General features: G+C 44.7%; 1 protein-coding gene across 1 annotated transcript in view; it reads right to left on the bottom strand.

Annotated features, from left to right (window-relative positions):
- The window catches only part of LUZP2 (leucine zipper protein 2), a 783,097-nt gene extending 759,328 nt beyond the window's left edge, over positions 1-23,769 (bottom strand). The window contains exon 1 of the mRNA XM_054971879.1: positions 23,652-23,769. Within this exon, the coding sequence (XP_054827854.1) occupies positions 23,652-23,713 (62 nt within the window). The 5' untranslated portion in view covers positions 23,714-23,769. The remainder of the gene's footprint in view (positions 1-23,651) is intronic.
- Between the last annotated feature and the right edge of the window lie 1,320 nt (positions 23,770-25,089).

Below are 25,089 nucleotides of genomic sequence, written 5' to 3'. Positions count from 1 at the left end.
GGGTAGAACTTTGGCATATCAAGGGCGGTTCTGCCTCCATCTCTGCAGCAGCCGTTGAGAAAGTTCAAGGGCGACGGAGCATTCTCTGGCCTCGGCTTTCGGCAAGGAAGGGAGTGGCAGTGCTGCGGCTTTTCACACGGCTCAGCCCCCTTCATTGCGTGGCTGTACAGGCTTGCAAGGGTGGCATGCCTTTTGTCCCGGTGTGCAGTGTACTCAGTGGTTGAGCTCTTTGGGTTGGCAAGGTTCGCGCAGCAGCGGCAGCACTGCCCCCTTCTCAGAGGCAACATGGAGTTTACAGCAACGAAGCTCACGTGGTGGCAACGCTCACGTGGCAGTGGGGACAGCTGGCATGGCCCCCTTGTCGGTGTTGCCATGGCTCTTCGGGCTGTGGAGACAGCCCCCTTATGGTGGCAGGCTAAGTGGGGCTTTGCAGGGAGGGCGTCCTTCTAGGCACTGGGGTGCTATTTCAGGTTTAGAGGAACATGGGCCTTCCTGGGGGAGCATTTGGCTTACCTGCTTGAGTGCTGGGAGTGAGGAGAGTGGATCCTCATAAAACTTAAGGGTTTGCCCTGCTAGTTTCAAATGCGGCCCAGGGCTTCGGGTTGGCAGCCCCTGTGCCTTCCTGTTTCCTTGTTTTGGGTGACACCGCATTGGTGCCTTTTGCTTAAGGCTGAGCTGAAGGTTTCCTCGGATGTGTCAGGATCGACCAGCTTTGGGGTTTACTTCTGGAGGTACTAGTATGCTGAGCAATGGCCAGTTAATTGGCAGGACGGTGTTATTACCAAAGACCTTACCTTTTTGGAATTTTTTTCAATCCTGGTGGCGGTATGGCTGTGGGGGAATGAGCTGGCCAACCATGCCATCCACTTTTGGTGCAACAATTTAGCGGTTGTGCACGTGATCAATTCTCTCACTTCCAGGTCCCCCAGGGTGATGCAACTGGTCAGGACCTTCACTCTATGGTGCCTCCAGCTGAACATTTTGTTCAGGGTGAAACACGTTCTCGGTATTGACAATGGTAAGGCAGACACTTTGTCTTACCAACAGATGGAATGTTTTCATCAGCTTACCCTTGAGGCCAATATCCAGCCTGCCAAGATCCCCCTGGAATTGTGGAAGCTTGGAGGGCAGAGGCGCACAGGGCTATCTGACTAGCCATTGCCCCCAGTACCCGGAAATCATATGATCGCACAGTGAGGCAATTTGCAGTTTTCCGCCAGGACGCAAATCTGGATCAAGTATGGCCTGTCCCGGTAGAACATATTATGCAGTTCTGCATGGAGCGTAGGGGCTCAAGCTTGTCTATCAAGTCCATCAGGGGTTTGTTGGCAGCCTTGGCTTTGCCAGCAAGGCTCGTGGCCTGCCTGAGGCCATGAGGGATTTCCAAGTAAGGAAAATGTTGGAGGGCTGGGCGAGGGAGGCTGGGGCTCGGTCTGATGACAGGCAGCCCATCTCCCCTTCCATCCTCCAGGGCTTAGTTTCTGTGTGGAAGCGCATTTTTATCAGACTATGAGGCTGCGCTCTTCCGTGCAGCATGCCTAACTGCCTTGTTGGGGGGTCTCAGGGTGAGTGATCTTGTGGCCCAGCTGCACGCTGACCAGTCAGGCCGGGCACTTGTAGTGCAAAATTTGCACTTTAAGGGTGATGGGGTTATCATCCAGCTGCGGCGATCCAAAACGGATCAGCACCAGCATGGGGCTCTGGTTCAGCTGGGCCCTTGCAATGAGTCATGGTTGTGTCCGGTCCAGGCCCTGCATAGATACCTGGATCTCAGGGGCAGTGGCAATGGACTCTTGTTCCGTCACAGCGATGGGACCCCTCCCTCTCACTCGGTACCAGTTTTGGTTGGTGACAAAGAGGGCCCTTTGTAAAATAGATCTGAAGGGGGTTAAGTTTTGTACCCACTCCTTTCGGATTGGGGTGGCCTCGACGGCAGCTGCAATGGGCTACCCTGCAGCAGCCATTCAGAAAGTTGGCAGGTGGTGGTCGTCTGCTTATCAGGGGTATATGCGCCCTCTGCCAAGGCTTTCACAGATCAATATCTAATTGTTCTTTCTTCTTAGGTGCTGTGGTTCGCCATGGGAGGTGTCGGATCCTCATTTGCAGACACAGCATGGTTTTCTGGGCTGCCCATCAGGCCAGAAGGACGCCGATGGGGTCCCAGCTTGGGCTCAGTCACTGGGCCATGGTTGAGTGGCAGGGCTGCCGGGGCCTTCGGTCACCGGGCCTGCTGCTGCTCCTGTTTCAGCGGAGGAATCTGCCTCCACCTCATTTTCTTGTCATTCACCTGGGTGGGAATGACTTAGGTTTAATGAAGGGCAAGGCCCTCTCCCTGCAATTGCAGGCTGACTTGTGTTATATAGCTGAGCAGTGGCCCGGGGTATTGGTAATTTGGTCTGCCATTCTCCCCCATAGGGTATGGCGTGAAGCGTTGGATCATGATGCTATTGAGAGGGCTAGGCGTAAGGCCAATGCCATAAAAAAAGCTTTGGCTGCTGGCTTGGGGATCTTTTTACCCCACCCTCAGATACGGGATTCTTTCACCAACCTCTACAGGGGTGACGGTGTACACCTTTCAGTGAAGGGCAATGATATATTTTTGACCAACTTACGGCAAGGGTTGTGGTTAGCACTGCAGCAGTTACGGGATGCGAGGGCCTAAGTAGAGGCTTGGCCCTTGCTTTGGCAGGTTAGTTGGGGTAGACAGAGCGGGCCGGTGAGTAACCAGTGGCACCTCCCCATTGGTGGGGGATGGGGGTCTGTCTCAGATCGACTGCCGGGCTTTACAGCTGCCAGCTGAGAGGGCAGACTGCCAGTGGGACCCCCTGTACAAGTCCTTCCCTCAAGGCCTTATGGTTTGGGGGTTATGGAACTGTAAGGGGGGAACCACTTGCCTGGCCAGCTAGGTTAAAGCCATGCACTTGGATGGCTTGCACCTGGGGCAGTGGGTGTTTGCCCAGACAGGCTGAGGAGGAGGTCCAGTTGACCCCTTAGCTTGACCTGTACCACTAGTTATACCCTTGCCATTCTTAAGTTGCTGTTGGTCAATAATGGCCCCTTTTCACCCAAGCCTGGTGCCCGTCTCTTCATTCCAAATGGGGGGGGGACAAAATCTGTCTCACAGAGAGGAGAGTGAAGCGGGGGGGGGTCCATCATATCTACAATTCTGTTTTCAATTAAGTTCCTTCTGGAAAGCCCACAAGAAGGACATAACCCCCCATATCTTTTTCAGAAGTGCATATTTATTCTGAACTAGCAGGTACCATTTCAAGGAGCTCTATTCTCCTTGTCTTTGTCTAAATTTTAGCCCTGCATTGAAATGGTCATGAGAATGAATTTTCATTTAGCAGTTTCACATATTCAAGTTATTAAGCAATGGGGTATATCCACCATCTGTGGACTTTTGAGGACCATGACTTGTGTCCTTCTCTCTTTCATGGCAGTTAATTAACCCCTCAAATGTTATTTCTGTCTGTCAGCAAAGCTCGGGGCAAAGTGAGGGTCTGTAGTTGGAAAGGGAATTAATAGCAATTGCTTTCTCCTCTTCCAAACACTTAAGTTCCATTAAGCCTTCAGAGTTATGTGGTTGGATACATGCCAGTATTTGCAATTACTAAATGAATAACACAATGCTTTGACTCGGTAGTAAGGCTATTTAATGTATTTATATAACTCTGAGCTTTTTTTTTTTTTACCTTAAGACCAATTCCCAGAATTTTGTCATATTACACTCAAATCAAAAGTTGACAAAAATAATTACAGAGTCTTTGGGCTTGCTTCATCCTTGATGTAGCGATATTGAATTTTGTCACATTGAAATCATTGGGATGGATATGGTCCATTAGGTTTATCAGGAAGCCAATGAATTGATTCCTGAATAGGGGTGATATACGGGGAAAAGGATGAGGTATGGCCGCAGTTCATTATGGCACCTCACAAAGGAACATTAATCTGAAAATTCTAATGAGTCACAAGATACAAACATACACAACCTTTTTCATTCCTTTCACCCACACACAATCTACCAAGCATATAGAACACTCAGTGGGCTGGAGAATCACTAAATTTTACAAGCAAGAAAGAAACGATTCCAAGACGGTATAAAAGCAAGTGTAGAATGAATTATGTGCCAGAGGTCTAAATGGTATTTTCAGCTTGGGTCCTCATATTCTCAAGGAAATTCAAACAGAAAAAAATAGCAATTTCTGTTGTATACAGATGCAACAGCAACAGTACACAGTTGCAGTCTAAATTTTCTCTGATTGTGAGTAGATAAATCCAGTCACAATATCTTAAGCCATTTTTCTTTTATACATTTTGATAAGCTTCAGTGCAACAAATTGTGGCAGTAAATGCTTATATGCTTCCACCAAGAGACCATTTTCTCCTTACTTACAATCAGTAATGCTCTATCATTCCCCAGTTGAGCTGCTTAAGTTGTGCTCAGAACTCTCAAAAGTTCAACAAGTGGTTTGGTGATATTTGGACAGTAAAAATACTTATGAAGATCAGTTCATGTGTGCATGTTCTCATATTGCCTTATGAAAATTGTAGTCCCTGTACCACACAGCCTGCAAATTCATATGGATAAAAAATTGCCCCATAAACATAAGAAATGTCCCATGGCTAACTGGCATTTTTAACAGGATAGGGATATTTCTGAAAGATTTTGTGAATACATATTTTCATACAACCTCTTGGGAGTTGCAATTATGGGGGGCATAATGCATCATCTGCTCAGCAACTTCATGGCCTTTGTCTTGTGCTATGACAAAGAGTTATTCTGACTTCAAGTATTCATGGGCCGATTCCAGACGGCCCCCTGCCTCGCGAAACGTCGCGCGTCGTCGCGCGTCGTTGCGCAGAAAACGCGAAATATCGCGTTTTCTCGCGCGAGTTTTGCGCGACGTCGCGCAAAACTCGCGCGAGAAAACGTGATATTTCGCATCTTCTGCGCAACGACGCGCGACAACGCGCGACGTTTCGCGAGGCAGGGGGCCGTCTGGAATCGGCCATGATCCTGCAACACAAAAAATATGTTATGTACCTAAATAAACTCCTAACGTGCAAATACAAAGTTGTTTGACATAGAATGCAATTTCAACTCTGAAGAAAAACATGGAGGCAATCCTGTGATGAGCTCAATGCAAGTGTCAACAAAGTTTGCTCATGGTAAGTTCAAATATCAACCACATTTCTTTTGAAAATCTCAGCATCCCTGCTCACAAGGCTCTTCAGAAGTTTTCTAAAAGGGATCAGGCATTCATGTTAAGTTGGAAGATCCCTTCTGACGGGAACAGGCAATAACATTATAACCTTTAATTGGTTTAACAGATACATTAATCAAATAAAGTTTGATTTATCTGTTAGAATAAATTGTAATATGTAAGGGAAAATTTTAATGAATGAGGTTGAGTTTTAAAGGCATGTGCAGTGGTGCAGTTAAGTAATTTTAGCCTCTAAACAATGATCATAAAACCCAACCCATCCACCCCACAAGCGTGTGATGCAGGATCTAGTAAATGTAAACAACAGGTGCTCTTTGATAAATGGCTAAGTATATATTTAAAGCATATGTAGTCCTTAATTCTATTTCCAAATGTTTCTCTTACCACTGTTATTGTTATTAAGGCAGATTTGGTGAGATTGCTGAGTGCATGGTTGTGTGTGTGTGTGTGTGTGTGTGTGTGTGTGTATCTCCCTAGGTGTAGTTTGCTTTTCTCACTTGCTCTCTCTCCTTGTCAATATTGCCATCTACTCAGACTATGCAGACATGTCTGTGTGTGTGTGTATACACATAGCACTCAACGGGTATGGACAATGGCATCGTGGATACCTTGTCTAGATTTCAGGAAAGGAGGCTCTGTGCTTTTGCACCTGGCTCCTGCCTCACCAGGGACCCCTTTCTGCACAACCTCTGAGCACTTGGGAATGGACCATAAGACAGGGAGTGCTGAATTCTGTGTTATCCATGACTCCGAGAACCTATGTGTCGTCATTTGAGGCATTTTGTCTATTCTTGTCTTCCCAAAGTCTGGCTGGCTGGCGGCCCATCCCAGAGGTGTTCGTGAACCAATTCATCATGTTCCTTATGGAACTTGGTTATGCTCCCAAGACTATGGGTTTGTACTCAGCAGCTGTCTCTTTCTTTAGCAAGTCCAATGGTTTTGAGGATCCCTGTGCCTCCTACAGGACTAGGCAGGCCCTTGAAGGGTGGTGCTGCCTCATGCCAAGCAGGCCAGACAAAAGGCATCCTCTGACCACACCCTGTCCACTATATGCCATTTCCAGTGTGAAACAATGCTTTTCAAAGTGGTCTTTTGCCTTTAGAATTGGGGAGCTGGTGATGGCCTCCTGCTTAGACACTTCTGGCCAGGAGTTATCTCTCAGTGATATGCAATTCATAAAGGGCAGTCTGGACCGCTGGATCCGTAAGTTCAAAACTGGCCAAGTAGGGCAGGGTAGGAGGCGGCGACTCTGGTCCCTGCCCAGTGGGGGTGTCAACAGCTTTTCTTGACATTCGTCCAAAAGCACAGGGCCCTGCTAATACATAAAGTCTGGCACCCCCTTATTAGGTATCACTTTTACACAGTATTCTGGGCTGCACTGGCCTTTTTGGATCTTTGGCCATTCTTCAGGATTGGGGCTGCCACTTCAGTAGCATCCTGGGGGTTGCTCAGCTCCAAGATACAAACACTTGGCAGGTGACAGTCCTCTGCATTCAAAGCTTACATATAACTGCATATGGTGGCCTGTCTCTAACTTTCTGTTTCTCTGGTAGCAGCAGCTAGAAGGAAGATGGCATAGATTTGCAGGCACAGCAATGAACACTGGGGAAAGCCTCATGAGCTGAAATCAGGTCAGGGATCTCAACTCAGGTGGGGGTGGGGACTGAATATCACAGAGTTGGGCCATATAGGCATGCTCTGGGGACATCTGATCCCTACCATTGCAGAGGCTGCTACATCCAGACTTTCTGGTCATTAAACTGGGCAAAAACAACTTGAGGAAAAGTTTGGGCATCACCCTGCAGTGCTTGGCAAAAGCTGTCCTGGAGTAAATGTAATGCTTCCCAGAAGTCCAGATAGTTTGGTCTGAGTTCCTGAAGCAGGTATGACAGGCTGCATGGAATCCCAGGAGTCCTGATTGTGTACAAAGAAAATTCAACAAGACATTATGGGCCTTTGCTTTAGACCATGGTGGTGTACTGAGCACCTGGGAATTTCCCACACTCGGAGTGGTCACTACAGACCAAATGGCATGCACTTTTCTGCTGAAGGCAATGACCTATAGCTCAGTAATATTACCGTGGGATTGATGAGCGTATTACAGGTTCCTGTGGTTTGGTGGTAAAGCCTGGCAAGCTAAGATGTCTGCTTCCTGTGGTGGGTAGGCATTGGCTGGGGAACTCAAGACAGGGTGTGCAGGGGTGGGCTCCCAACATGACGATAAAAAGTGGTGTTTCAGGGCTTCTGGGGAGTATGGTACATGGCAGCCAACCTCAGGGATAACACACTGACCACATCCCCAGAAGGATGGTGAGGGAGAGGAATATCAGTTTCTGCTGCATCTGCCCTAATACCAATCTTCCACCCTTGGTTATCCCAACAGGTAGGTTGGGAAGGTGCTGATGACAGTTGGAATACAAACTATGCCCACTGAAGGTGCTGACAGCAGTTGCGTTGTCATCTGAGTTCATTGTTCCCAGCTATGCTGCACCAGGACCCAATGAATCTGTAATTAATAAAGCTGTGGCCTGATTCTCCCCAACACAATTCGTTTGTCTCATCTTTTTCTCCGCATATGACAGGTCTCCTCTCCAGCCATGATGTAGTTGATTTAATTGTTCACTTAATTAATATACTAAAGTTATTTAAGCAATTCACAGGTCTTGAATTTATTATGTATTTATTTATATATATATATATTGGATTTATATCCCACCCTCCCCGCAAGCAAATAAGTTATTTTTTTAGTCTACTGACCACTTCTCCTTACCAGCTTTTGGATTTGCCACACTATCAAATGATTTCTCTTCTTATATTGCTTAGAAATGAAACAATGAAAATGTAGCACCTGCTAAAAGCTCCAGTCTTCATATTTGGGAAAAATAGAATAAATACCAAAAGCTTAGGAACCAGAATACCATAAACACAAAGCATTGTGACATGATGAGAAGGTGAGTTTGACAGTGCCATCACATGCAGAATTATACCGAAGTCAACTGAAGCCAGGGAGCTTAGAATGATCATTAGAATAGCCATTGATATTGACTTCTGCATTTCCTTTCAGCAGAAATTTTGAATGTTTAGCCAAACACTACAAAGAAGGAGAATTAAGAAGCTGTAGGAATTACATACTTGCTACCCAAAATTAAGCACTAAGGCAAAAAGTTGTTACTTATGTTGAGCTGTGATTTCATATGTTTATATAAAATTAATTGTAAAAAATTAAAAATGTTACCTGAGAGCTGGAAAAATCAAAATTCTATTTTATGTTGCAAGCTGAAGTTCAATTTCAGATGTGTAAAGCAGAGGAAATGTTTCGGTCTCCTTTGCTTTACTTAGATATATTAATGGCATTTTTGGTGTAGGCTACCCATGAGATTTGAGGATACAATATTTTTAATATAAATAAATAAATGTCAAACTTGTGCCTTTATAGCCAAAGAGCTTTCTTTTAATTGCCCCCCTAGTCGAAATAAAAGGCAGACACAAAGCTTGGGTATAAAATTGGGCCACTTTATTTATTTTAACATAAGCTGTCAATATGGCAAGGGATCTAACTAACTAGCGGTACAGGTCAAGCCCTGGGGTCACCCATGACCTCTGCCTTGACCTGTCTGGGAGAGACCCCACTGCCGCGGGGATGAGCCATACAACGCATGGCTGTGACCCGACCAGCCAGGCAAATGGTTCCCCCTCCAAGCCTGCAGCACCTTGCCATACAGCAGAAGGGTACACAAGGGCCTAACTTGTACACAAGGGCCTTACTTGTACACGTGGCAGTCTGCCCTCGCAACTGGCTGCCGTGGAGCCACACCAGTCGCTCCTGACAGACCCCAATTCCCCACCAATGGGGATGTGCCAAGGGGGTCACCGGCCCGCTCATTTTCCCATCCTAACCTGCCACCACTAGGGCCAAGCCTCTGTTTAGGCCCTTGCGCCCCACAGGTGGCTTATGGCCAACCTGAGCCCTTGCCGTAAATCATCCAGGACTATGTCACAGCCAGTAACCGATAGGCAGACCCCATCACCTCATAGAGGTTGGTGAATTCAGTGGGTATAAATAAGGGCCACTTTATTAACTCAACCTTAACAATAAACCTGTCATTGCGGCAAGGGATCTAACTGCGGTACAGGTCAAGCCCTGGGGTCCCACAGGACCTCCGCCTTGACCTGTCTGGGCGAGCCCCCACTGCCCCGGGGGTGTTCCATCCTATGGATGGCTGGGACCCGGCAGCCAGGCAAGTGGTTCTCCCTGAAAAGCTCCAACCCCCACAGCTGTGGAGCCTGGGGGTAGCCTTGTCCAGGGTCCCCACCAGGCAGTCTGCCCTCACAGCTGGCAGCCGTACAGCCTCACCAACTGCTCAAGACAGACCCCAATTCCCACCTAGTGGGAATGCGCCAAAGGGGGTCACCAGCCCGCACCCTTGAGCCAAAGTCATTCCCATCCAGGTGAATTATCATAACAGGAGGTGGAGGATTGCACCTCCCCTCAAAGCATCAGGCCACTACTTGCCCAGGCACTGCAAGCCTGTGTGTGCCTGTACGGAAAGGGCCATGCCCTGTAATTCAAGGTCAACACCCTCCAGGCGAATGACCAGTACGTGAGACGGAAGTTCGCACCTCCCCTCAAAGCATCAGGCCACTACTTGCCTGGGCGCTGCAAGCCTGTGTGAGCCTGTAAGGAAAGGGCCGTGCCCTGTAATTCAAGGTCAACACCCTTCAGGCGAATGACCAGTATGTGAGGCGGAAGTCCGCACCTCCCCTCAAAGCATCAGGCCACTACTTGCCTGGGCGCTGCAAGCCTGTGTGAGCCTGTAAGGAAAGAGCCATTCCCTGTAATTCAAGGTCAACACCCTCCAGGCGAATGACCAGTACGTGAAGCCGAAGACCGCACCTCTCCTCAAAGCATTCGGCCACTACTTGCCTGGGGAGTGCAAGCCGGTATGACCTAAAAGGAAAGGGCCATGTCCTGTGAGCCGAAGTCGTCATCCCCCTGGTGAATAACCAGGATGTGAGGCAAGGAAAGGGCTATGCTCTGTGAGCCTAGGTCATCCCCCCCCCCCCCCGTGAATGACAGGGATGTGAGGCAGAGGTCCACACCTCCTCTTGGAACATCAAGCCACTACTTTCCTGGGTGGTGCAAGCCTCCATGAGTCTGTAATGTAAGTGAGCCAAGGTCATCACCCCAGGTGAAGGACCAGGATGTGAGGCGAAGGTCCGCACCTACCCTCTAGGCATCAGGCCACTACTTGCCTGGGTGGTGCAAGCCTGCATGAGCCTGTAGGGAAAGGGGGCATGCTGTTGCCAAGTAGGCCCCCTCCCCTGCTTTAAAACCTGCTATGAACTGTGTTAAAGTTTCCTGCATTACTGTTTCACTGCTGCACCAAAGACTGCTTTGCACGTGTGTGCTCTAGTACACGTGCCAGTTTCCTGTCTGCTGTTTTACTACCTTGCTGCTACAATAGACTGTGTAGTTTACTGACTCCATGTTTGGTTAACTGCACAAAAGGACTCTCTTTCTGGGCAGCCCTGCCCTGACCTGTATCTGGATTTCCCCGTGTGTGCTTTGGACTCTGTTACAAGTGTGCCCCGTGCCTGCATTGCCATCTGCCACGGACCGTGCCTGTTCTCTGCTTTGGACTGTGTTTTAAAGTGTCGTTCCCCCTGCCTCCATGGAAGCCTGCCTCATATGGGCCCAAGCCGCTGCTAGCAGCCGGGCGCCTGCCGGGGAAACCTCCAGCGAGCCTGGCTAGGCGCTCCCTGGTCAGTTCCTGCCTGGAGCCTCCCGCGGGCCGGTCCCCGAGCTTGCCCTCGCTACCGGGCAGCCTGCGAACCAGCCCCAGCTATGCCCAGCCGGCATCCATGTTCTCAGGCAGCCAGAAGACCCTGGGAAGAAGACTGCTTTGGGAAGCCATTTCGGCGAAGCGGGCACACCGCGTCCGCAGCGAGAGCCCCTCGCCCTGCTCTGCATATCTTAGGAGCCGCCCCGGAGAAGAACTAAGTGCCGACCATTCCAAGCACTTAGAGAATGCATCTCAAAGAAACCTCCGCATTCCAGAGCTGATGACATCAGGACAAGCCCTGTCCGCTGGAACATCCTTTCAGCCCACTTGGATTTCCCCCTCCCTCTTTTGTCCCCTCTTCCTGAGGTGTCACTTATCTCAATCTGTTTACTAAAGTGGCCCATCTAAGCCATTCAGTAGCCCATTAGAACCTTTGTTTTAAACTGTGAGAACCACCAAGTACAGCACCAGCCCCAGGGTACGTTTTGGGGTATTTAAGCTGGTCTCCCAGACCACTCGGTGCTTAGGCCATTCCTATCCAGACTTCCTTGCTGTCCGTCTGTGGTCCCAGTGCTGGCATTGGGCCACCCTCGCTGCTGTGTCTCTGCTTTGCTCCAGGATAAGTTAGTATTTCCCCTATCATCGTTGGGAACCCGCTAATGCGAACGTCTCTGTATTTCCTACTCTGAATTTCTTAGATCTTGTATGTTCTCTTGTATGCTTGTGCAAGTTTAGGCTTACGCCACACTAAATACACGTGTTTGGAACTTATTTGTTGTCTGCCTCTTTTTCACTAGTCTGGGATCGGGACCTCCGTATACATAGGTTATGATCCGCGCTTAATATTAAGTTACAGACTGCTATAGCTAATTCCCCACTATAATAAAGAGCAGTTCTGGTAACAATGCCCTGTGAGACGATGTTAGGTGAAGGACCACAGCTCCCCATGAGTCATTAAACTCACTACCGGCTGGAGAGCAGCAAGTCTGTGTAAGCCAATAGTAAACAGGCATGCAATGACCCTGAGGTCACCCAGGTGACCCCCCTTGCCACCTAAACTGCAGCACTGAAGCATAAATGGTCTCCATAACTCTTTTTGGGGGGGGGACATGAGAACATGGACTGCCCCTTGAATTGTCACACCAAAAGTGAACAGTGTGGCAGACAAACTCCCTCACCACAAAACACCACCACTAAGATTTAGAGACCAAGAAACATCAGAGCTAACCTGAAAATCTTGCCTCTAAGAGCAGGTCCCCCTTCAAAAAAGCAATCCCATTAAAGCAGTTGGACAACTTAACTCATCCTACACTGCCAAATCTTCCCTGATACCCCTACAAAACTTAAGCATGTGATGAAGAACCTATGCCCTCAAGTAAGGGTCCCAAGAAACTCTCTAGCAGGTGCCATCACTCTATAAGCAAAATTAACCCTTGCAGTGGCCAGAACCTGCAGAGCTCTCATGTGCCACAAGAGCTGGAGTGCTCAAAGGCCACTCAAAGACAGAGCACTCCCTTAGAAGAGCCTTGACTGTAAGATTACCTGTATGATATTGCCCTAAGGGAAACCCAATAACATAAAATCTTTGAGATGGTGAGTGAACGGCAGGCCCAATATCACATTCTGCCATTTAATTGCAGACCCCACATCACCAAGCCACTTTGACTGCTGGCCAAAGGACCTATATGCGGAAAAATAGGGGCATCCAAAAAGGGGGGGGGGCAGCACCCTGCCCTCAGCACACTCCCTTGCTATTTTGTACCAGGACCCTGAACAGGAATCCAACATCCATGTGAAACCCACTAGCAAATAAAGGGGGGATCCTGGTGCCTGGAATTTGCAGCCAGCACCACTAAGAACCTTCAGATTTATGGCACAGGTCTCCTCTCCAGTTTGTTGTTGTTGGGACCACTGCTCAGATTCCCACCAGACCTACCTTCATGCCCTTGATGTTTGCAAGCCATGAAGGTGTGTGTTGGGAGGGCACCTCAGATTGGGCATTCCTGGCCAGATCTAAAGAATTTCCTAGCACTACCCCATGTGAGGTGAACTCCCAACAAAGCATCCAGGGTTGAAAGGACTGCACCACTGGTGACACAGATACTAGGACCAACAGCAGCCCTATGATCTAGGTGACTGCTGTCAAAGAGATCCCTCATGTTGGTATTGCAGGAGATATCACCTGTAGCCCAAGCTGCTAGTGTATCCTATCCCAGAGCAAGCCAGGCTTGAGGTCGGCCCCCAACGCACTGAATTCCGTGTCACACTGCAACCATGCAGTGCTAGGTAAATCATTATGCCTTTATATTATATCCAGGTGCCGAACAAAAAGGGGGGGGCAGCAAGGAAGCCATTGAGCCCATTAATGCCAAACCCTTGACTCATTGTCACAGTGACTAAAGCCGACCATGTGTGTGGACCAGCAACCTGCCTGCTTCATGGCTGTGGCCACGAAGACCACTGTCCTGATTAGCTCAGGCCCTGAGACATGCTAGCTTGGGTTCTGCCTGACTGTAAAGCACCAAAGGTGTAGGAACAGAGGCTGAACCCAGAGCCCCACAGCCATGCATATGCCCGCTCTTTGAGTGTGTTTATCATCACACTCTAGGGCAGGCCTTTACAGGCCAACATGGATGATCTGAAGCCACATATGTGTCAGTACCATCTGCCACCAGGGCTATGACCTCACCGCCTTCACTTCTGAAACTCATCCAGCATACACCCTCCTTCTGCTGGCTCCACAGCAAGCATCTGGGTCCATCACTGCACTTTCCACCTTTGGCATGTCCGTCTCCTCATGCTTGCCTATGGCAGAAGGTCCTGCTAGAGCTGAAAATCTTGTTAACACTTCTCACAGAAGACAGAGCTGATTCCAGCCTCTTGGACAGACCTGATCCTGGCCTCGAGACCCTTTTGGACTGTACATGGGCTGCAATGCAATCCAGTATATCATGTCTACTAGACAGGATTGCCAGTTTCAAATTGTGCAATTCCTGGAAACTTTGGGGGGGAGGGGGGAGAGGGTGTGGCCCTAGGTGGGAAGAGACCTCAGCAGGGTACAATGCCACAGAGTTCACCCTCCAAAGCAGCCATTCTCCCCAGGGAAAGTGAGCACAGCAGCCGGGAGATCAGTTACAATTCCGGGAGATCTCCAGCCACCACCTGGAGTTGGCAACTCTACTACTAAAGGACTCCTCCTATCAGAGAAGGACAGCACTGGCACAGTACTTTCAGGGACTTGCCTCTTTGCTGGCTGTGTGCCTTTGGCCTTTCTTGGGTGCCATGGTTAAACCGGGTAAAGTGAAATGGCCACCTATGGGGTGACCCACAAAATGGCTGCTGCTCAATAAGATGCCCTAAACAAAGATGGCTGCTGCAGCATCACATAATGGACACTGATAACCACACCTCTGTAGTTGCCCTAATAAAAGATGGCTACCAGCTCACACTACCAGTTCTAGCCTCCCTCAAGTAACAAGGCCTGCTAAGGCCGGAAGGCCTGCCATCCTATCTGCATGAGCCTATCCCAAGCCCCCAAGGTGTAAACGGGGTGATGGGGAGGGAAAAGCCCAGACCGGGAGGGGAGGCCACCAGCATCTACCCTGTTAAGCCCATGGCAACAGTATATGAAGCAATCCCCCCCTCAGATGGCTGCAATTCACCCCTGTGGCCTGCAGCAAAGCCTATTGCTGCTGCTACTGGAAGAACTCCCTGCCAACAGAGTGGGAAAAAGGGGGGGCTAGTAGGCTGGAGGCCTACAGGGGCTGGGCCTCACCCTGCTTTAGCCCTCCTGACCGATAGACAACAAGCCCCAAATGAAAATAAGAAAGAGAAAAATAAAATAAAAAATCTCTGCCAAACCACTGAGCCTGGCGCTGGGCCCTGGCTCTCCTCCTGGAGTTGAAGGTAGCAAGCCAGGGAATAGCACAGCTTCTCCAATGCAGCTACTGCTGCCTAGCCCTGAGGGTCTTTGATAAAACCAGCCTCAGAAGAGCTCAGCTTGAAGCATGCTTTGCTCAGGCTGAGCAACAAAGACAACTGTGTGCTGGAGAAGGGTAGAGCAGGCAAATATGTCTTTGGCTCCGCCCATCCAACAAAGCCCTTGGATGCCTAGGAAATGCCCAACTGCCTTTCCTTCTTCCAGGGTTGCAAATGTGGCCCCTGTCCAAGCTGCAGTGCTGCCGTCCAGGTGGGCCGAATTCTTATCCCAAATCACTAACATGGCATTTATTCCTGTGAACTGACTTACTATGTATTTTATCGAAGCAATTTAAGACTGTCCTGGAATGATTATATTAAAAATGCCCTGTCATAATCCATTTCCTTGCTATTACCAAAGGAGTTTCCAACTTAACTGCCCTAAGATTGACTCACCCATTTAATGAGCTTGGGTATTAGACACATTTAGTTATTGCTGCTGTTGTTGCTGTTGCTGCTGCAGTTAGATGATTTTTTTTAAAAAGATTACTTGGCTGTTGGTAGTAGAAAAGAACAAGAGTCCAGTAGCACCTATGAAACTAACAAAATTTGTGATAGGGTATGAGCTTTCATGAGTCACAGCTCACTATGTATTTGAAGAAGTGAGCTGTGGCTCACAAAAGCTCATAATCTACAACAAACCTTGTTAATCTTATAGATTCTACTGGACTCTTGCTCTTTTCTACTGCTACAGACAAACTAACATGGCTACCCATCTTGGCTGTCGGTGAATGCAGAATTCTATTTCAGTTAAGTTTCCTAGTATTTCAGACAATGCCATATTCTATACTTTAGTAGAAAATATTTGCAATCATAGAAAAGTGAGAACTTCAAAGAAAGCTGAATTTATTAATGTATTCATTTAGGTAATTTTTATGCTGTTGTTCCATGAAAAAAGCACACTCAGTGATTTACACACACACATACACACACACATTAGCTTTTAAAAACTACCAGAAGACTTTTGATGTGAGGGCATAAGTAATGAGGGGATGTGACAAAGACTGGAGAATGTATGAGTAGCTGCCAAGAAGGCCTTCACATTGTTCTCCAGTAGAGATGTACATATGGTAATGTGGGATTCCATCAGATGAACTTATAGTATAGGTAGGAACATACAGATGGAGGATGTGCTTGGGATAATTTTGAACGAATCTGATCAGGGCTTTCGAGCTGAAACTAAGAACATTGAAATAAGTTGGGAAGCACACTGGAAGCCAATGTAGATAATAAAAAATCAGTTTGCTTATTGTGGCAGGTCACAGTGAACATTATTTATTTTCAATAAGTAAAAACTGAGAAATGTACACAACTCTTAAAAGTCTCATTGAGGAAAATATTATCCACTCATTAATTCATTCTACTTGTAATTAAATAAACTTCCAAATCCTTAGAACTGAATCATAGCTTGGATCACATCATTCCTTTCTACTGTGAGCCAATCTACACAAGTCATCTTTATCATGTTGGGCCTGGAACCTGACTCTCTTCTCAGCCATGCAGCAACTACAAGGAATATCATGAGAAAAGCCTGTAGGACTTCTTGGGACTGCAACACAGTCGACAGTTGAGTTGGGGCGGGGGCTCCTGGCTTCCCTGCACCTCTTTTCTGAGCTAAAATGGCCTGAGGTATTTGCCCCGCTTTGGTGTTGTACGTGCAATATACCATTTTTAAAAATATATATTATCTTCCTCCAACTGAGAAAGTTTTCTGATAAAGATTCAAGAAATTTTTATCCAACAGAGGAAGACATGGCAGAAGGACTCTATATTCAATTTAGTAGAAGGTAGTCATTATATTGAACCTCAAGTAAAGCATTCATTAAAGATAAATATTTCTAGTTCTTTAAAGCTATGTAGGTGTGTGTGAGTAACCACACATTTTTAGTGAATAGTTTGCTGCAGAAGCTCCCACTGACGAAGAGGAAAGCTGCTGTTGGGTTTTAAAAAGCAGTTTGTCTCATTGGCTGTCAGAGCTCTGTGCATATAATTTTCATCAATGTATATATAGCTTCTTTGGGTCATAGTCCAAGAAAGAATAAAGCCTTGAAAATGATTGAACTTCTGCAGAATTATCTTGCATATCTATGCCCCAAAGAAAATATTACTAAATTCTTGATCTTACAATTGATTGAACACAGGTGAGTCCTTCTAGGTGTTTAAATCAAACAAATGCTATGAGGTTCTGTAAAAGTAAGTACAGTTTGTTACTTCTATATTCCACTCTTCCCCCATTGAACTCAGAGTAGCTATGGATCCCTATGTGATCCCCTGCCGTATGAACACTACCCAGAACATGTTCAGATTTTCCCATAGCTTTAACAAGTGAATCTAGAAATGAGTATTATTCCCTATTTTACATTGTTCCAAAATTTCACTCTATGATACATTTCATTCCTCCTTAATTGTAATTTTATTAGAAGGGCTTCTAACTGTATTATTGATCATTTGCTAAACTTTTCAGTTTCTTCAATTAATTTGTATTATTTTCACCTCTGTGTTACCAATATGCATTTGAGCACTGATTTTTTTTAAGAATTCTTGATTATTTGCACATATGCTTATATTAATATTCTTTTTGTATGGTGTTTTATTGATGCACTCATGCATTAGTAAATGCATCATAAATAACTATCTTGATGTGAATGTGTGTACAATCACAACTAGTTTGATCTGTTGCTGAGCTTCATCACAGTGCACCTGTGCATCAGGGGAAAGATGCAAATAATTGAAGAAAATGAAAGCTAAGAGAAAACTGCACATGGGACCAAGTCTGGAAGATTCTTAATGCATTAATGCCACTTCAGAAATGAGCACTTCAGAGCAGGTAAATCAGAAATTCGTAATCTGGCAAGAAATTTAAATGAGAAAAAATTCAGAAGCATTGTTAGCAGAATCTTATTTGTGCTTCTCAAATCAATGTACAGATCAGTCTACATTATGTATGGTAGAGTCACTAGAACTTGTTTGGAACTTTGTTTTAATATGTATTAACAAAAGAAAACCTTAGGAGTACTGGATTCTCTAGATCAGAGCTAAAGCCATTTTACACTTTCCTTACACCCCCCCATGCTTAAAATATTGACTAGCATTTAACACATAGACATATCACCTTCTTTATTTAAGTATTTAGCAGTAGTTTTGCTAGACATTGATTTATGCTGGAGTGTCAATTTCAACTGTTCTATTACTAACTAGATGCTCCCTCTTCGAAAGAAAAACATGGATGTTCAAAATGAATTGGGAAATCTGATAGCCAATTTGTTAGTTAGTCTTTGTCAATCTTTGATACATGTTGGCTTTGCCTTTTTCGCATTCTTCTGCCACAAAACAGCAACAAAAGGAACTAATGACACTGAATAGGATCAAAAAGGTGAACATGTGAACAGTCTAAATGGACTTTTTGGCAAAATTCCCACACCACCAAAATTGTGAGATTAACCCTGACAATAAAAAGAGAAGAACGTTTGGCAAAGGATTTCCTGATTTATATTATTGCTATTGGTAACATTCTGGCATATTCTAAAACACGTATGTTTAAAGCAAACAAATTATATGTGCAAATTAATTTGGATTATTTTTCCACAGGATGTGGTAACATTTGTCAAGGATTAATTAAATAAAAAGATAGCCTATTTCATGGTAGATAGGAAAGCCAATGCATATTAACTAAAAAGGTCAAGAATACACTTTTCCCATGTATCTATCACTGTTTACTCTGTATAAAACATGATTTTAAAAACCCATCTGTCTCATTAATTAAACCAATTTCTATTCATATAGGAGTACTCATCTTATCCAGAATTCTTGAGTTCAATGCTACTAAAATTAATGAAGATTCTCATTTCTGAGAGATCTATAGATCATAAATGCACTCAGCAAACTATGATAATGCATAAAGTAGTGTGCACTGACATGACAATTCAGTGAAGTAATATGCATGAGACAAGTTAAACGTGTCCTTCTCATAAGACAGCACTCCTGGAGCATGCACAGCACACTTATCTGGGTGCTGCCATTTGCCCTCCTGCATGGAGGGAGAGATGGTCGTGGCTTTCCTGGGCATCTGGGTAATTTTGGGGATGGGGCCTGGGCCTATATAAGCCAGCTCCGCCTCCTAGAACCTTGCAGTCTCTGCTGAAACCTCGACCCACCCGCCTCACCCTTTATTTGCAGTACAGGATTAGCCGGCCACTGTTTTACAGGGCCAGGTAGGAATTTTTTCACCCCTTTCCTGATTGACTCCATGGGTAGGGATGTTTTTCGCCTACCTTGTACTACTAGTTAGTGAGTTTTATTGGTTTTATTATAGCAGTTGTCAGGTTCTTGGCAGGTTAGTTTGAGTAGGCAGAGCAGGCCGGTGAGCACCCGGTGGCATCTCCCCAATGGTGAGGAATGGGGGTCTGTCTGGGATCAGCTGGTGGGCTATACGGCTGCCAGCTGAGAGGGCAGACTGCCTGTGGCACCCCTTGTACAAGTCCTTCCCTTGGGCTTCACGGCTGGGGGTGTATGGAGCTTTAAGGGGGGAACCATTGGCCTGGCCAGCCAGGTTACAGCCATGCGCTTGGATGGCTCACGTCTGGGGCAGTGGGTGTTCACCCAGGCAGGTTGAGGAGGATGTCCAGATGACCCCTTGGCTCAACCTGTACCGCTAGTTATATCCCTTGCCATTCTTAAATTATTTGTTGGACAATAAATGGCCCTGTTTCACCCAAGTCTTGACTCCGTCTCTTCATTCCAAATGAGGAGGAGGCAATAGTAGTTGTCATTATAACCTATTCTAAACATTCCCCCCTCCCCAACAGAGGATAAAATTCATACAGTCAGACTATAATAAAATGTGCCCCAAGTCATTGTCATTGAATTGCCATTCAATTGTCATTGAATTGATTTATAGATCATAGCTTCTGGTGTGGATTCTGCCTAGATTTCAGTGACTGTATGGAGTGGGAAATTTTTGCTGATCCCTCCCAAGGGAGACCTCTGATTCCCACCCACCCCCCCAAAAAACCTATTCATGGGGTCCCCTGTTCTCCAGAAGCAGCATTTGAGAAGGCTTAGTCTACTGTGGAAGATGGGCATTGCTGAAAATCACCCCCCTCCTTGAGCCCATGGAAATCTAGGTGTGATCCAAGCTTCTGACCTTCCTCTGCAAATGGGGACTCGAATCAGTTTGATAAAGTAAACTACACATAAATATAAATTTAAACAAAAATTGACAACTCAGCAAGAATTCAGCACAAACTTAAAACAGGTGATGAGCCATGAGGACATCTTGAGTTTATGCTGGTTCTGCCAGTACAGCTCACATAATGCCACTATCTAAGAGGCAGTAATCCAGAACCCCTGACTCTTGCCCTTGCACCAAAAGTGCACCTGTGTAGCATCTGTGTGATATCTATGCAACTATAATATGATTTACAGGCATAGCTTGCTCTGAGCCCAGTAGGTTGTATTCTATGAAGTGAGGAAGGACCAAGCCTTCCTCCAATGGAATAAGGCTCCTTCTGCTAGAGCAAGGCTCCTATGCAGAGACACTCTAGTCTAAGTCCATAGCTATCACTCAAGTAACTCTGCATTTGATAGAATCCAATAATTCTTTTGTTCAAGATATTTGAGTATTTGCTAAAATTAATGCTAAAGCAAGACTTAAGAAAAAGTATATATTAAACTATTGCTTCTATATAGGAAATGAGCCATGACTTAGCTAGATCACAGTATAGCTCCTCTGTGGAGTTTTGGCTTACTGCCTGGTTGGGAAAGTGTCAAAAAAGATACGTATATGGAATATCATGATGAAACAGCCACCACTTATTTCAAGTTTACATTTTCCCAGTCTAGTGGAATTTTCACTGATTTTAATGTTATCAAGTGTGGCAAATGAAGATATTTCTATGTACATGACAAGTTGCTAAGAAAGTACTTTTAAAGATATCTCACAGTACTCATGACTGAAACTGTACCTGAGCTAAGCAGTTTTGCACAGCAGGATAGCAGATTCCCATCTTTACTGCAGCAACTGTTCTTACAGACCTTCTCAGCTTAGGCAATTGGGCTGCACATTAGCCATATGTTAGCAGAAAGAATTCCTAGATGTCTCAGGCTGAATGGCATTCTTCTGGGACAAATTACTGTGAAAAATAGTATTGGCTCAATCTAGCCATGCACACTTGCTGTTGCATTCTAGGCTACTCAAGAGAATGTTGAAATTCAATGGAGCAATGCATATTGTTTCATGAGTAACCCTGATTCTGAATGCATGCCCCCCACCCCCACAATTCATATGAAGATCCTGTTCAAAACCCCTTGATATGTTCTGATTATCATCACAGGAGCAGAGTCCATTCTAAAATGTGGCAAAATATGGAGATTGCATCAAATATAATCTTGATCCCTCCCCACAAACCATACTGCTTCATTTCAAATATGTTCTTTTTTATAAGACTACTTTCAATTAGTTCCCAGTTCTACTTTAATACTTTGTCCCAGCAGTCAAGCACTTTGGGGCATTTCTGATAAACCAACATGCCAATAAAGCTTCTTGCCCAACACATTTCAATTATTTGTCAATTTTTATCCACTTTTTTCAAGATTCATTAGGCTAAAGACAATATTTAAAAAATTACTTGGTTCTTGAAAACTTTAGCACCATGACAGTGGGATTTACATGCAGGTTAAAACCCAAGGGTAAACCACATTAATTGAAATAAAAACAAGATCCAGTAGGAATTTAGATTTAAATCTGCTCTCTAATACTGGTTTATTATAAAAAGACTACATGTTCATCTATGAACACTGTTAAATATTTCACCATCATCCTTTCCTGCTCAATTATATCAAACTAACATGCTTCTTCAAATCTATGGTAACTAAGTTTAAGTTTGAAAGTTACCCTGATGGGAGGAGCAATTTCCCCCCGGTTCATACACCTGTCAAACTCAAGCAGAACTATGCAATTATGAACAGTTTTCTAAAATGGCTTGTTTTGCATGCAAGGAGAGACATCCAATTTGCTTTAAAGTTATATTAATTTTTAAAAATCTGTTGGTCCTAGGTCATAATCATATGCTACCTCATTTCTTTGATAAAGTCTATTCCTTTTTTTTTTAAAAAAAAGGAAAATGCAAATTATTCCTTTCATTTTTCTGCTCTCTTTTTACAACAGGCGATAAGTTGGCAGCCAACAACTCAGTCATAAAAGCACTTCAGTCAAAAGCTCATTTAAGATGCAAACTTGTATCTTGGCAAGTCACATTTCCATCTTTATGCTCTCGCTGAATTCCTGTGTCATTTAGCAAAGCACACAATTCTAAAATAACACCAGATTATCAATATGAATTGACAGAGAAATTTCACTGGACTACCGACCAAATCAAAACTGATTCTCAGATAATTGGCAAATCACAACAGACACATCCATTGGGAATTGTATAGACCATCATAGAACACTAAAGTGATTTATGTCTGATAGATTCTAAAATTATACTTCTTTAAAGGAACAGACCAGGAGATACTTTGTTGTGGCATTTGGCGCTTTGGAAGTATCTGTGGTCTTACTTTTCACTATACTTCAGAGACCCTTTCTTCTTGGATACATCTGCAGTTGTCAGGTCTTTCTGTTCAGGTGAATTATATCTGAACACTCATCAGTTTAGTGAATAATCTTTTCCCATGGCTGTATGCTTCAAGCTTAAAATAGAGAAAGCTATTCCAAGTCTACCAGTGAGGAATATTGCATAGGGGAAAAAAACTTGGCATAAGATGATGGGCATTTCTCTTGAACAGCTATGTGCACATTATTGTTATATTCTCCAGAGACTTAGAAGTTTACAAGGTACTTAATAACCAACACACAGGAAGTTGCCAGTTCCTTGTTTATAAGCATGAGAAAAATTGGAAGTCATGCACCAAGAACAAGACTTTACACACAATATTAACTTTCCATCTCAGTAAAATGTGGCACTCGGACAGAGTGCTTGTTCCTTCACTATACATGTCATGCTATACAAAAAAACAGCCTGCTGAAAAATGCTTCATCCTTCTCAGGAATGTATCTGTAATACAAATGTCTGAAATAATGATAAACAAGACTGAGAGCCTTAACTTCTTGCATTGATTTTAATTCCTATAATTCTGGAACTTCTAAACAATTTCCAGACACTCTGATGCTATTCCAACCTTATGCTCTCTGCAAACGCAAACAAGATGATCAAAGAAAGTGATCAAAACTCCTTCTACAACGAAAGCTGGACAATGCTTTGGGGCTCTGGTTTTAATCTGAAGTCTTAGAAGAACAAAAATCCCAGAATGTAGTTCATGTCAATTTGTAAAGCTTCTTTAAGATGGTTTTTGCTGTACTGTACATTGAATAGCTATAAGAAACAGTTTTGCTTAATAGCAAAACCTTTAGGTCATTGCAGAGCAAGCAGTTTTCCTGTTACAGGCTGGGGAAATGAATGGACTAGACTAACAAGGAAATAACCTGATATCAAAGTCTGAGAGAGAATGGAGTGGGGGAGAAACCACTCTGGAATCCATTCAAAAGAAGATGCTTTCTGAACTTACAATCATGTGAGAAGCTGAAATGAAAATCATGGTTAACAAAAATGCTTCTTAATTGTTTCTCAACAGAATTCCAAGTCAGAGAGGTCTGTGTACTCACCTGGTGCTGAGAACCAGTGCAGGAAAAAGAGACAGCAAGTAATGAAGCAAGATGAATTTCATTTTGTAGCCTTGCTTTGTTCTCCGATGCTTGTTTTCACTCTCCCTCTTTATTCCTCCGTCTCTTCTGATGCTTCTGATTTCCAGAGTCCTTCCTCTGCAAACAGCCTTCCCGCGTGTGTCGGTCTGTAGATCTGAGAAAGCAGACAGACCAACACACTGACTAATGAAGGCAGCTTAGAGTGGGGTTTGAGCTTCAGGAGTGATGTCACAGGCAATGGAGCTGCTGCTGCAAGCCTATTGCCTGATAGCCTGCGATTATTCAACACAGCAACTCTATTGATGTCCTGAAGGATTTGTTATTACTAGCAGTTTAAGTGGCAATGAGGGAGGATGAGAGCACCTTGGATGCCACTTAGCTCTCTGGTTCCCTGAGCACAGAGCAGCTGTGCCCTTAAAATTAAATAAAGAAAAAAATCTATTATAATTAAAGTTGTGCCCCTCAACAGGATTTGCACAAAGACCATAAAAGATACCAGAGAGGTTGGTCTTATTTAAATTAACAGACAAGTTTCAAATTAACCTCATGTACTGCGCATACAAAGGCTGTACTCTCCTCAGTAAGAAAGGAAAGTTATTGCGCCAATAAGAAGTATGTGCCTTGGCACTAGAAAGGATAAACCAGAAATGCATCCAAGAAGATGTTTTGAAATGTTAAGTGTTACCTCCAAGACCCAAAGATGCCAAGAACAACTCAACAGAGACTTATATAAAGGAGCTTTATTTTTTGTTTTCTGTTTTTATATTTGGTATCATTTCTACATGGCCTTAAAAATCCAACAGTTGGCAGAAATACCTCACGTTTTAATGAGCTATATAGATTCTTTTTTTCCTGTCAAAGGTTAAATTATCTAGATGATGGGCATGACTAACTCTCATTGCCTATTATTGGCAAACAGTTTTAGACAGAAGTGAAAGTCCCAAATGTCCTTCACTTTCTAGAGATATAAATAAAACACTACCGTTTGATATAAAATAGATCTGCAGATTTTAAGATATGACAAATACAGAATTTAAAACATAATGTAGTTTTATTTAATGAGAACAGCTTGTTCTGGAAGGAGAAGGTGGCTGGGTCACAAGAAAGGAGAATTCGGTTGCCAGAATACATAATTGCTCATGCAGAGGGCATCGGAAAGATTTCAAACAGTTCAATATATTATTGAATGGCAATATACTACAGACAAAAGCTTCTAGGTTACTATGCCTCTCCCCCTCTTTGAAACTTTAGGTAAAAAGCATTGGGATGCTACTAAATTGGTGTACCAGGAGACAGTTCAATGTGTATCCTCTGAACTCAAGGTACAAAAAGTCTCCATATTCAAAAAACAATTACACATGCATGGTCATAAATTGTGACTGGGACATATGCAGTTAAA

The sequence above is a fragment of the Eublepharis macularius genome, chromosome 2 (assembly GCF_028583425.1).
Source record: "Eublepharis macularius isolate TG4126 chromosome 2, MPM_Emac_v1.0, whole genome shotgun sequence".
Taxonomy (NCBI): Eukaryota; Metazoa; Chordata; class Lepidosauria; order Squamata; family Eublepharidae; genus Eublepharis; species Eublepharis macularius.
The sequence above is the reverse complement of the archived record's forward strand: the minus strand, read 5'-3'. Positions and strand labels throughout refer to the sequence as shown.